Here is a 14,979-nt window from a genome sequence, read left to right as displayed (position 1 = left end):
TCAGTACATGTCTGTAGTCCTTCAAAGCAAATATTTTTTTCCTATTTAACTGAAAAGAGCACTGCGGTTTGAATTTTTAACAATGGGCATTCGTCATTTGGGTAAAATGTTGGTTTGTGTTTATAAGAAAACTACGTGCTTTTGTGTGAAAACATTACCGTAAATGCTGAAACCTGAGAGATGTTGGTTAACTTTTCTTGGAAAGTCATCTCTCTACCTGCACACCAAGCTTTCTTGCATTTGCATTTAGTGAGATCCATAAAATATTTGGGGATCTAGTTAGCTGTTGCTGGATTTTTCTGCAGGAGAAGGGAGTACTTTAAGTAAAATGTGTAATCAAGTAGTATATATTTGAAAATTAAATTTAAAAATTCAGCTGATGAAGTTGTAGACTATGTACGTCTGGATTCAACTTACTGGTGCTAAACTAGCATCTAACAGCCAGATCTGCAAATGTGAAAGATGAGTTTTCAGTTAATTTAGCTATTCAGTTTAACTGGTTTAGTCAAAGTTAAACAACTGGAAGTGTAAATTAAATGGGATATTGTTTTTTATTCTAAACAGCAAATAAGGTAGCATAAGACATTCACTTCAGAATGCTGAAAAATATGGTGAATATAACTATTCTGATAGCTTTTGTTTCATCATTTTAGGTATGTTGAACACTCATTGTTTAATCATTTTCTGGCAAACTGAGCCTATATGCTAATTGCTATGTACTTAATAAAATAGTTATGAAATCTCATGTAATAAAACCAAGAACAACATATAAAATTAAGCCCAAATAATTGCCTTATTGTATACCATAATTTTATGTTAATTACTCCCCAAAAGGCACAATTTCTAGTCTAAAAGGTTGTGTGATTGCAAATCAGCAAGATGCTAACGATACTTTCTTAGCGGGCAAAGATGCAAAGCAACTGCATGCTCATTTTAGCCCATGGTTAAAACAGGTACCTAAATCAATCTGCTCAGGATCTGCTTGGACATACTTATTCTGTCAGTTTTCAGTGTATGAGTGGCTGGCTGGCAGCTTCCAGAATTATATAGCTCGACTGACAGTCAAAGGGAGTTCGTAAAAAGAAAGCATCTCTGTGGTGGGAGGATTCTCTCTGCTAAATGTTACTGCTTAAATGCAACTACGGCAATTGCTTCAGGTACTTGAAAATGAAAGTTTCTCAAGAAACACATTGTACTTGTAACAGATTAATGCTAAATGCAAACTAGCAAAATGTTTCAGTTATTAGTAAGTACCCATTTTTAAATCTTAGTGTTTCAACAAGGATGAAAGGCTTGGACTTTTTTGTTTATTTTTATTCTTTAAATGGCTATTTGCTCTTGCCATAAGCTTTAATTACACTGTGCTGTCCTAGATGCAGATTAAAGATAATTTGAAGCTAGGCTTATTACTGAGGGCTTTGGTGCATTTATTTTTAAATATTTCCTGTTCCTCCATTTAGATCTTAAATTACTTCTTTCTTAATAAAATTTTGTACTGAATTTGTAAAACAGTAATATATTTCAAATTCAGTATTCAAGCATTTCTGTTCAAGAGAAAAGTAAATGGGTATTTGTAAAAAAATGTGATGTGGTTTTTTTTAAATGTTTTAGTTTTTAATTTCATTTGTTTAAAAAAAATCAAGTATTTGAAGTCTTGGATTCCTTTTCTTGTCCCTCTCACCCTCATCTGTTTGATCAGATATTTGATATTTAAGACTTCTTTAGTTTAAATATGTCAAGTGTTATTGTTTCTGTTTCGAGTACTAATGTTAAGCTCCGAAATGTAATTATGTTGACTAAAAATAATGTTAGTAAACCTAAGAGAAATTATTTCTAAATTATAAATGCCGATGTCATTCTGTCAAAATAAAAATGTGGAAATAAATGTAAAGTTAGTGTTTAATTTAATCTTTACTAAAATCCCTGTAAACGAAATATCATTTTTTCCTGAAAAGCTTGTGTATGCAAGAACAATCTGGCATATAAATATCTGTTGTTACAGAACTTTAACAGTAAAGACAGTTAGGACATGATGATGGATAGACATAAAATTTTATTGTTTTTTCAAATGAATTGTGATGTCTGAGTAGCACTTAACTATTCTTTAAGCTCCAAAATATGAAGATTTGTTTTCACTTCCAAAACCTGGTGGGTTTAGAACTTTGTTTTAAACAGGAACATTCCTACAGTGTAAAAGAAAGTATAAACAAACAAAAGCAAGAATAAAAGTAGTTACTAACATTTTTTTTTATTCTTAGTTCCAGAACCCATACAAAAACCACATGAAGGACCTGGAGAGATGGGGAAACCTGTGGTCATTCCAAAAGAGGAGCAAGAAAAAATGAAAGAAATGTTTAAAATAAATCAATTTAATTTAATGGCAAGTGAAATGATTGCACTCAACAGATCTTTACCTGATGTCAGGTTAGAAGGGTAAGTGCTTTATGTTGTATTAAAAATTTACTTGACTTAAATGAAGAATGTGCAAAGAGTGATCCAAACCAAGAGTTCAGTTCTGTAAGATACTACTATTGAAGTGAAAAGTAGGAAGATTTCCTGTATATGTGGTATTTACTTGTAAAATAAGATCAAACAGCAGAGACCAGTTTCCTTCAGTGTTGTTTAACTTTGAATCGGATTACAGATATGAAGCCTGTTCAGGGAATAGAAAGTAATTTGGCTGTAGGAGAACAAAGTTAACTTACGTCTTGGCATTTCAGGAAAATACTACTTGAAAAATTCATGCATTGCTTTTAATGGGGCAGACTAAAATTCTGCATTATATGAGATACAAAAGATTTGTTGAGGAGAAATAAATAAAAATTTCTTACCTAATGAAATGTACAAAGCCTAATTTAGATTGCATTATAATGTTTTCTAATATCCATCTGGTTTGTTTTTGATCTTGCCTCTGGAATATTGATCCTTTCAGAGCTATTTGAGTCATAAGTAATTAAAAATGAAATTCTAGCCTTGTTTTAAATAAGATTGCTTTACTCTCCTGGGGCTACTCTGGCAGGATAGTTGATGACTCCCCCCAACCCCTCTTGTTTATGAAAGAGACTCTCAAGTTAAATAAAGCTTATGAAACAACATTTTCCCAATCAATTATCTTCATTCTTTTGCAAGAATCAAATGCTATAGAAAACCCATTTCTTTAGAAGCTCTGATGTTGTTTCTGTATACACAAGGCCTAGCCACTGGATTAATTTGTCTTCATTTTCTACCTCAGAAGATAATATTAGAAGAATGAGATGAAACTCTCTGACTGCTTTTGATTTTTAATGAGTGATAAAGAGCTGGTTTGTAGGTACTTTCATCTGTGGTAATGAATGTGATTCTATGTAGCATGTGAGTTCCTGGTAGTGCTGGTGTTCTTAATAATTGAGCCATATTTTTTTCAATATGTGACTTCATAAGTTTGAATTCATGTTACTTTTCAATTGGTTTTCAGATATATTATCAGTCAGATTTTATGGTTATTACTTGCCTGTTTCTCAGTATAGTGGAAGACTGCAAATCATGAACTTGCAGGGTTTTCTTTCAAAACTGACAGAGGTATCCTTATGTTACTGCTGTGATAGTGGTTGTAACTTGGCAATGGGATATCTTGGCATTCATGCAGATTCATAGGTAGTGTCTGCCACTTTTACAAACTCTCTATAGGATAAGAAATCGGTTCACAGTAAAGTGGTGACTTCTGCTGGTTAAGAACTTGTTAGCATTCTCTGTTTTAGCTGGGAGGAAAATCATGAGTTTGGCTGGAGGCTTTTGTCAAAGGTGGGGTGCTAATTTGGGGTGATTTCTTGTATGGTTTTTCTGGAAGAGCTGAATGGAAGGAACTAACAAAACTTTGGGAAGTGATAGTTACAGCAGTTGGTTATCTGGAAAGTAAACAGGAGTAATTTTTCATTATGACCATTATGGAAGTATGGAGGAAAGTAACATCATCTGTTTATCAGCACTCATGTTGGAAAACCTGCCTGTGTATATTCTACCATTTTTATAGTGTAAGTATAAAGATAAGAAGATACGTTTGTGGATCTAAAAAGTTGTTTTAACTGTAAGCTTTTTGAAGTCTAGACTTCAAATTAACCAAAAATGGAAAGAGAAATTGTTATAAACTATTAAAAATTTATTACCTAAGCATCACTCAAGCTTTTGCAGACAAATAAAATTTCAATATTAAAATCAAGCCAAGCTATAGGAGTTTTGTCTTGCACACTTGGCTATGCTCTGTAATTACTGTGTTTCACAGTAAGATATGCATTATAAATTTAGAAATGTTGCATTTGTTTCTCTCTTCCATTTGTATGGACACAAATACTATTGCTATACTAGATGTGTGAAAGTGCAATGTTAGAAAAAATTTTAGGTAAGGTCTCAGGGTAGAGTTGGATTTTCTATTTTTGTAAATTGCTGCTAACAGTTTGAACGTTTTCTTGCTGTGTGCATTTTTAGTAGACTTTGAGGGAAAAAAAAAAAATGTTCCCCAAAAAGCTCCTCCTTCTGTCATATTTTCAGTAGGTACTCTGTAAAGTCATGCTAATTAAGAAGTTGGGGAGTGTGTGGACATTTCCCCAGCAAATTCGAGAACAGTACTGTTTACAGTGCAAGGTTATCATATGTGGATTAACATTACTTTTCAAGAACACTGTAGCCATTTTCAGAATTGTGAAAACTATAAACGTGCTCCAGTGTTGTATGCATGTCTTAAAGTATCTGATTAGTCAAAATACTCACATGGTCAGAAACACTTTCTGCTGCGTTAGTGGAGTTCTTTCAGTTATAACTTGTTCTATCTATATCTCTGATAATATGGAAATAGTTTTGGGAGAAATAATGGGTAATTTCTAATCATTCCTTACCACATTTATATGCTTACAGCACAGCTGCCAGTAGCACTTTCAATCAAGGTTTTGAAAAAGCAGGCTATGTTCAAAGGCACACTTAGCTGTTCAGCCATGTAATTATTTTCTTCTCAGGTTTTGTGGGTTGCTTCCTTTAATGTGGTGTGGGGGGATGATGTGACTGTTTCAAGTCCTATAATTCTCTGGCATGACAGTTCTTCTGAAATACAGAAGTCTAAAAGTTTTGCTTAATGGTTAATAATTGAAAACCTGGTGGAATTATATATGCCAATATACAATTGAATATTGCCACACATATTGAATGGGGATGTCATAACCTGTCGTCTGGAGAGCAGCTTTTGAAGTAGTTTCCATTATCCTTCACATTAATTTCTAGTTATGCTAAACCCCCCCCAGCCCCCGTTACCTGTGCAAAGGCAAACACATTTGTGTAGCTGCTTGGCCCTTAAGTGCTCACAGGTTGATGTCTATAGATGACCTACTCTGGGCATCATATTTATGTTTTGGCCAATAGATTTTGTTTCCTTACTAGAACAAAAATGTGAGCTGATTTAATAACTTCTAGACACTTCTCCAGTTTAGGAACTCTTCAGTACAAGACATCTACAGAAGCTGAAATCTGTGTTCTTCAGAGCTGTGCCCCAGCCATATTAACAGGTTTATATTTATTTTCATTATTTGGCACAAAATTATTGAGGCACATAGATGCCTTTAAAATCATTGATATATGCCTGAATTGCTAATTATATTACATCTGTAAGTGGGAACATAGTTCTACTTCTTGTTATCCCAACTGAATGATTTGCTTAATAGGAAAAGCTCAACCACAAGTTTTTTTTAGCCTGGATGCTTCCATGGATCTGGACTGGGGCATGTTAGCGTAACTAATGTAACTGATGGGGGCACAACCTCTGGAGGGGTATTTTTGCAGGGGAACAAGCAGCTGGGGATAGCAGATTGGTTTTAAGTTGTTAATAGAATAATTCTTGTAAGCGTGTATTTTTCTGGTCTGTGAATCAGTCATCAAAGTGGGAGTTGTTTCACATTTGCCAGGAAAATATGCAGCTGTGGGCTTGACATGACAGTGAAAAGTAAAAGATGGGTGATTAGGAACACTAGAATCTTGCCTTGATTTTGCTGAAGATGAGGGAGGCAATAAATAAAATAGGTGTCAATGACTCAAATAGGTGTTCAGCTATGCTTATGTGCCTTAGACCAGTATTTGGGCTGGAAGGTGGTGTGGTTAAAGGTTCTGTAGAACTTGGCATAAAAGATTTTCTTTGCCATTTTATTCCTTGGATTAATTTTGCCAGAATTAAAGGTATTAGTCATCTTGTTATACCTCAGTTCTGCATAATATTTGTGATCTTTTAACTGTCCTTTTCTCAAACTGCCTGCATTCAGGAAGTAAATAATGTTGGGTTTTGAGTGATGTAGGGTATACTCAGAGTTTTTAACCAGATGGCCATATTTGAGTGAACTGGGTCTAAATTCATATGAATTATGCCTTTAGCCACGTAACAGACGAATAAGATGCAGATCTTTAACTAAGACCTTAATGTTTAACTAGTACAATAATGTGGTCAGTTCAAGTTATTACTGAAGGCTTTTTTGCTGAATCAAACTACCATGCTCAGTTCCTGTTGCCAAGCTTACTTTCAGTCAGGAGGAAGTAAACAATTTTTTCTGGGGTTAAAAGCCATTCTTCCAAGTATAATTTACACAAATGTTATGGAGTTTATAGCAGTTACGCTGGGCTCCTTTCTGAGTAAGTCCTTCATATGACTAATTCTGTCATCTCTGCTTAGAAAAAAACATATTTAGTTTTAGGCTTTACATTCAGGCACTGTTAATTCTGTGATACAATGTAATGCTTTTCAGTTTTGGGACTGCAATCTGTTTTTCATATGTGTGCTTTAAAAATGTATTATTGATTTTTAAGCCTGAAATATACATGTGAGAATACACTGGAATTTCAGTTTTTAACTTCTCAAAACAAATTGATTTGCTGTATGCTTTAAGATACAGCAAGATGCAGTTGAATCATAATATGACACATTGATAAAATTTCCACAATCCCTGTGTGAGGAAAATAATTTGAGTAAACCTATTCATAGCAAAACTAGTAAAGGCACACATGCAAGAGCATGCGTGACACTTGATGGGGTTTTTTAAGTGACAGCACTTGCAGTATTTACTTCTATGTGAGGCTTGTGAAGGTGTGCTCTCTTTGCTTTTAATTATTTTAATTCAGAAGAGCTAAGGGGATAGTTTTATACTACATATAATCTGGTGTAAATGTGGACTTCAGCCAAAAGAAGTATTCTCACTGCTTTTCTTGATACTGATCTGATGATTGTGTGGCCTTAGCATTCACTGACTGGATAGAGGATTGCACACCAAAAAGGGGGAAAAGGTATATTTCGTTGAATCAGCAGACTGAAACAACATGTTCATCAGCTGTATGATTACCAGATCAGGTGCAAAGAAGGGGATGGACAAAACTGTAATGGTGAAAAGTGGGATTATTGCTTTTGGCAGCAGCCCACAGTTGCACTGGATTAGGTGGAACATAGCAGGAAAAAAAATTTCTTACAGAAAGGCTGTATTAAAAAACCCATAAGGTGGTGGGGATTTAAATAGCTTCATAAAATGGTGATATGCTTTGTAAACTTTTGGTATTCAATTAGCTCAGATCATAGTGATGTAAAAGATAACAAAGAACAAAGTTGTCAACGTAGGTGGTGGAAAATTTCAGAAGTTTTAGTCAATGTTTTGTTTCAAACTAGAGATCCAGGCTATTAATTATCTGGCATCTGTAAAGTAAATCTGACCAGCAATATTGTCATGCTGGAAGTCTGAAAGCATGTGAGGTATTAAAGACTTTACAATTTGTTCAAGCAGGAATGTGTTGTCATCTGGCTTTCGTGGTGCATATAGTTTGTTACTGGTCCACTGTAGAATCAACATTTGGAAATGTTCCCATTGACTTAATGAGTTGTCTGGAAGAAATTACCTATAAATCTTTTTTCTAGACAATGTTTAGAGGGGAAAAAATCACTTGAACAATCAGCTTGCTTCTTGTAAACAGTTTTTTTAGATATAGACATATATATACACGTGTATACGAATACGTGTATATGTGTGTGTGTGTGTGTATATACACTCGAACACTTGGCAATGTCTTAGTTATGAGTGTCTTCCATTTAAGATGAGCAGCCATATCCTAAGCATTATTCAAATTGAAAGGGCAAGTATGAAAAATTATTTGGCTAGAGAACTTAAGATTCAATTTCAGTCTTTGAGGACAGAATTGTTTATGCTTCTGTCAAGAGATGCTTTTCTGTAATCACATTCAGGATAAGGAAAATAGTCAATTGCAGCTAATTATTTTTGTGAAATTCTGCTTGAATTCTGTAACCACAATGGTTTTAAGGACCATTTTGGATTTTGTTTCCAGGGTCTAAAGAAGATTTCTACTTGACTCATGAGATAATGCGACCTTTCTTATATCCAAATCTTTGAGATCAGAAGAAAGGAAAATTTCATACTCTTGATGTCAGGTAAATTATGTAATACTATTGAAGGCAGACATTAAGCAGGCTATATGACAATGTTTAAGAATAAGGGATTTGCCTGCATTCATGTCACCTGTTCAGAAAGATTAATTGGAGTTATGGTATGAATTGGTATGGCCTTTTTCTAAACTGAATTGTTATGATTTGATTGGAGGAAACAGCTTCAGAGGTAGTGTGAAGTTTTGCTGTAGCCTTATCTGCAGTCCTTTCTGTCTGTGCAGCCACAAATTAAAACTGGGGTTGTATGCAAAGTCTGTGTAGTGAAAAGTGGTTTGGCATGTTACAACAGTCAGTGATTCCATCTTTCTCAGAAGTATTGCTTTTGACCTCTTTAGCTGTGATGTTTCTGTGTGAAAATTAGATATTTATCCAGCTCAGTTGTCTTCAATTTAGGGGTTTGGGGTATTCTTAAATTCTGTCAGAAGCAGATTTATCAACTCCCTCATTTCAATATCATGAAGCTGCTCATCATATCCAGGAAAGACTTAAGTCAGTGTTTACCAGAAACTACCACTTGACTTGAGTGTTGGTAGTTCTTGCTGTAGTGTTTTGACACTTTCTCTGCCACCCCTGCCACAGGGCGTTATCTTCTTATGGAAATGTAGGTCAATCTCAGCAGCTTCAGAGTGGCTCTCAAGAGTCTGATTTCAAAACTGTTTTCATCCATGATCTAAGTAGAAAGGAGTTACTGTTTGGCATAGCTGTGCCTCAGCTTCGTTACATTAACTTTATTGCAGGCTATAACTTACAACAAATGGACAGGTAGACAGTAGAGTACTGACATTTTATGACACTGCAGCAATATTCATCAGATATCAGTAATTAAAGCTTGAGGTTTCATAAGAAGAGTTCATATTTCCTGTTTTTTTGTTGTGTTTTTTTTTTTTTCCCCTCTATTGATCTGGCATTAACTTTGGTAACTTCAATAGAAAATAAATGTGTGTTTTCAAACCTAAGGACACTCATGCTTACTTCCCAGAGACTCCAATATATTTTAATACTGAAGACTATACTGTTTCTACTGCATTGGTACTATTAAACAGATTTATTGTGGGGCTGTGCTGTGTAGCATTTCCTCAAAACTTCAGCTCTAACCTGATTTTCAGCAAGTCTTGGATTATTCCTTTGTCAAATTTAAGTTCTGGCATGCAGTTTATCTAACTGCAGCTTTTATTTATAACTGTTGTTTGTAGTACGCAAGATAAAAGATTGTACTAAATTTGTAAGATGACTAAATATGTTTCCCTCCGTGTGCCAATCTGTTGCTAGTATGGCTTTCAAAGATGCATCGGTGCTGCATTATCATACTGCACGTACAAGCTGTGGTCTGAGCTCCACTGGGTTTTCCCAACTGAGCTGCTTAGTGCACAGGAGACACTCTTGCTTGTGTTCCATCTCTGTCCTTTACCAGAGTGCTCTGGGCTGTGTGCACTGGTCTAGAAAACAAGGATTGCATACATGTTCTACTGCTGTTTGATGTTTTTGAGCCACTGTAAATTGTTGGTCATGCCTTGTTCCTATGAAAGGTTTGTGGAATCTGGGAATAAAGTTGGTATGAGGTATAGCAAATCTTGGCTCAGGTAGTGTCTGAGTCTAATTTTTCTGATTAGGTAAGCACAAGTGGCCTTGTTCTGAGAATTCCATATTTAAAAAAAAAGTTCCAGTGTTACTTGTCCTCTTGTTGCTCATCTGTGGAGAGTTACCTGTTGGAATCATCAGAAGGTGTAAGGATCTGCACTGTACTATTTAGAAATTCAACGTTTATTTCTAATGCAGAATATAGTTATGGCATCATCCTTCTAGAAAATTACTTTAAATTTTTTTTTTCATGTTTTGCCTCAGTGAATGAGGTTTTCCTCATTGTGTCTCACTGCATAAACATTATGGTAGTGTATAATTGATTTCCTATGAGACCTCTACCTTGTTTGTAGCTATTTTGGAGTGTAATTTTTTAGCCTATGAAACAAAAGTATTTAAGAGCTATCAGGATATTAAATCCCATTTTATTACATTACTTTCAGACATGATTGAGCATGACTTTGAAGGGTCTGCAAACAGATCAAAGCTAACATTGTAAATATTTGTCTTTCAAGATATGACAATATTACACATGTAGCACTCAATCTTGGGTTTTAGGAATAATTTCTAAGTAAATTGATCCATTAATACAATTTCACAGTATTGATAATATGCCAAGTACTATTCTGTAATAATATGGCTGCACAGTTGCAGTTTTTCAAGGTAATATTTGAAGTATTTGTGAAAGTCCCAACAGTAAACTGAAAGAGGTGGCATTAGGATAGCAAAGGGTGGTGTCCTCAGTTCCTAGTGTCTGTGCAGCTTGCGTGCTGAATGACTAGAGTGGGTAAGCCTTAATGATCTCCGAGTCAGGCACTGAGCAGAGCAGATAGGTATCAGAAGAATTTCACCTTCTGAGGAATTCAAATGAAGGATCCTGTAAGATTGCCTGGTAGATTTCTTCGGTGTGTGCAGGGGTGAAGTATGTTTTTCTCATTCCTTCACTGGCATGAAAGAATAGAGAGAGGCTTCTGGTCCTGCCCGATGTGGAAGAGGGTTGGGAGTGTAGGGTTATGATCTTGTAGGAAGTGCAAAATGAAGAGTTGTCTTCTGTCTGTGCAAGATTGTGCTGAAGCAGCAATTAAGCTCTGAGATTTAATGGCTTAATTTTATTTGGACAGAATTGCCTTACTTGATGTCTCTTCTGGTTATTTTTATAATGTCTCCTGTGGACTATTTGTACCCTGGGCTGAAAGAGAAAGTAGGAAGGCAGTTTATTCAGAGGTTCTTTGGGGACATTTCAAGTAGCATCAGGTAGTTTTCAAGTGACTATACATAATCCACTGAATAAAAATCCCTGAGATTTTTTTTTTCTGAACATCTCCCTATCTAAAACACACGGGGCTTCTATATAAGATTGGATTAACATGTTCACAAAAAGTCACAGTAATGGAGGAGTATAACACAACTCATAGTTGCTTTTGGCCTTCTATTTTAAAATATTTTATAATGGATTTAAAACTTTTGAAATCAGCCTACAGTGTGTTAGGGACAATAACTTGTATTTCTTTTGCTGTCACTGTTCTCTAGCAATATTATACACATATATGCTAGGATCTGTATTCCTTCCTTTAGTTTGAGTTCATTAAACATACATTCAAGTTATGAAGGATTTGGACCTGTTACACTGCCTTGTGGTCTTGAGGAGCTGTGGACCTAGGAGTGACCATGTAGTTAGAAGGAACTGGCCCAAAGTATTCTGAATATATATACAATATTGCAGAAAGGTGGAATTCTGTGGAGAATGTGTATGAGCATCTTACAAATGTCGGAGCAGTTATGTCTTTATGGTCCTGTGGCTCCTTGGTAAAACAACTTTTGAAAGTATAGCTGGTAAACTTAATTTTTTTTTCCCTCAGATCTGATTTTGATGAGGCATTAAAAATCTTTGACCTGAATTTTATTTCCTAATTAATTTTCCATTATATTTCCTGATTACAGGAAAGCAAGAAATCAAATATTAGGAAAGCATACAAGGCTAATGCAGTTGAAGATCGGGATTTCAGTCCATGCGAGAGACTTGCTATGAAATAAAGAACATTACTGTTTTGAGCATTGGAATGTGGACATCAAGAAATGTAGACTAATTAGGCTTTTTGTCGATCATATTTTAACAATCTGCCCTATTCTTTCTCTGTGTTTTTAGGTAGTAGGGCAGTAAGTCTCTGCTTGCATTTAAAATATCTGATATTTTGGGGGGGGTTCCATAATCTAAATAATATATGGAGTCACATTAGCTGGGAGTTTGCATGGTGAATGCCATAGATAAGGAAAGGATGAAGTACTACTTCACTACTGTGAAGTAGACATTCTCAGCTGCTGTTTGGAGTTGTCATTAAGTTACTGGAGATGGTATGCTTGCCTAATATTATGCACTCAGTTTTAAAACTATTTGAGGCATGATCCAACAGAGGGAACATAATGTATTAGTAGTTAATTAAAATTCAAATTGTCCTTAATTCATACCCTATGTGTCATACCTCTCATGGTTAAATTCTGCTACTAATGTTGCATAACTGGTTGAAACTAATGCTTTATTTTAAGTTCTATAGTAATCCCTTTCTGGGGTAATTTGTTTTCTAACAAAAGACAAAAAGGATTCTTAATTTAAATGTTTGTTACTAAGGATAAAACATGAGGTTTATGTAGAAGGTTAATGCTCTAATCACAGGCATCAACTGTTCTATTTTGTCTTATGTCCTACAGCAATATATTCCTGGGGAAAGGAGTGTACGTAAATGTTTTCAAAATTAAAAAGAGGGATTTTCTTATTTGTATTTACTCACAAAAATTTGTATAAATATAGCTAAATGATATATATGGAAAGGCAGGTGAAAAGTATTAAAAAACAGGTATCATGCTATTATTTATTTACTTTTTCCTGACTGCATCAATGAATCTTTCCAGAATAACTTCACACCAAACACTTTATTAAGAACAGCATTCAAAAATTCAAGCCAGTTTTGTTATGAAACAGGTTTGTGTTACACGCAGCAGCCTTCTACATGTTGGTAAACAAGCCAGTCTAGGGTTGCTCTGAAATTGTTACCCCAGAAAGGGTTGATCTGTGGGGGTGAGAATAGGCAAGTCTCATTATAGAAAGGAAGATGTTCTGCAGGACAGGGCAGTGGGAATGCCTTGGACCAGGGGAGTGATGTCCCAAAAAAATTCTCTAAGCTGCCTTTTTAGTGCTCAAAAGTTCCCCTTCAAACGTGGTTCTTAAATCTTTTGAGATATTTATGCTTTGGACAGTGTAATGGTTTATAAACATGGTACTTACTGATCACTTGGTTGGATTTTATTATGCCAGTTCATTGTGTTGAGCTCAGTAAAATAAAATCTTCTGTAAAACAAAAAAAAAAAAAGTCAAGGCTGGAGATAAGAGCTTTCATATTACAATAGTAGATCCTGTGACCACCCCAGCAAGATATTCCTGATGAATGACACATTGTTATTGCTTTTCACAGAGAACTGCTAACAGGCTTCTCTCAACTTTTTTACAGATATACGGCCAAAAAGTAGAGGAATAATTGGTGGATTTGTATTACTACTGTAGCTGAAGGTCTAGAATCCCACACATTTTCTGGTCTGGGGAGCACTGTAGCAGAAGGAATAAAACATTGAGAATTTTATTTTTAAAGTAGCAAAATAGACTGATTAAATAACAAACATGGGGAAAAATTATTTGGCTTATGATTTAATTTTTTCATCTGAAATTCATAGCATTTTTGTGAAAAGCTGTTTTATATTTAAGTGATACCATAGAAATAACTTTATCAGTTGGTATGCTTTGCAAGGGTTTTTTTGATGTGAATTAAATCAGAAAACATATGGATATATGGCTACCTTGCCTAAAGATTTTATGATGTTCACCTCAGTGTGGTCAATAATGAAATTTGGTGGTAATTGCATAATAAGTATAATAATGAATACAGATAGTGCCTGATCCCGCTGCTTCAATTATCAGAAAGGAAACATGATTTCACAGAAGTGCTTCCAGATACTTCTTCAATTGTACCTGGACTTCATCTTTTCTAGGATATCTATGCGTGTTGGGCTTTTATCATCATCGCAGGGCTGAAAAGCCTATGTTCTAAGAGAGCTGCTCTCACATAGAAGAGCTCTGGCTAAACAAGTTATCCAGCATATAAAATATTCATGTTGACAGCTCAGATGAGGGTGACAAGTGGCTTAGATTCATAAATTCCCAACATAGTGGACAATGGTGAGACAAGTCTCGAAGTCCAGACATGTATTAACTTCCCACAGTGTACTAATTATATACACAGTAATTGGCTAAGTATATAACAAGGTATGGCAAGCAATAATAGTATGCCTTGCAATACTTAATGGTAGTGAAGGAAAATGGGGAAAGAGGAGAAGAGAGAAATAGAGATGACTGGTCTAGGTTCCTGTGTTGGTCCTGTCTGAGTTTGTCAGGGATGCATCCGTCATCTTCACTTCATGTCTTTTTATTTCCTCCCTTTCACTCCTCGCTCCCCCCGCCTCAATTTATACCCACTTTCCTTGGGTCCGTCCCCTAGGTCAACCTACATACCTACCTATCCCATGTATGGGGAGGGCTCTAAAGTGCTTGATGGGATGATGTAATTAGCATGATCTTGTTAATCTTTATTAGCATATTCAGGGGTGTCAACTTTGATATGCTTTTCTTGGATAATGAAGCAAAGGTCATTCACTGGACAGATGGCCCTTGAAACTTTACAAGATGCAGCAGAGCAGAACCAGTGTGCCTTCACAGAGCTGCTTCCTCCAGCTACATCCTGTGCTATCCAGGCAGTCTTACCAGCTCCAAACTCCACACTACCCACACTGTGACTTTAGTTTCACTACTTGCAAGTGTTTGAGACATTCCTTAGCTCAGAGGGCCTCCAATTCTGCACACCCCCCCCCCCCCCCCCCCCCCCCCCCCCCCCCCCCCCCCCCCCCCC

The 14,979-nt window shown here is 35.7% G+C and overlaps 1 protein-coding gene across 1 annotated transcript in view; it reads left to right on the top strand.

Annotated features, from left to right (window-relative positions):
- GALNT1 (polypeptide N-acetylgalactosaminyltransferase 1) overlaps positions 1-14,979 on the top strand; it is a 66,934-nt gene that overhangs the window by 25,977 nt on the left and 25,978 nt on the right. The window contains exon 3 of the mRNA XM_026842120.1: positions 2,259-2,433. Within this exon, the coding sequence (XP_026697921.1) occupies positions 2,259-2,433 (175 nt within the window). The remainder of the gene's footprint in view (positions 1-2,258; positions 2,434-14,979) is intronic.

The sequence above is a fragment of the Athene cunicularia genome, assembly GCF_003259725.1.
Source record: "Athene cunicularia isolate RWA chromosome 2 unlocalized genomic scaffold, athCun1 chr2_part1, whole genome shotgun sequence".
In the NCBI taxonomy this organism is placed as follows: domain Eukaryota; kingdom Metazoa; phylum Chordata; class Aves; order Strigiformes; family Strigidae; genus Athene; species Athene cunicularia.
Note: the sequence above shows the minus strand (reverse complement) of the source record. Positions and strands in the feature narration are given on the sequence as shown.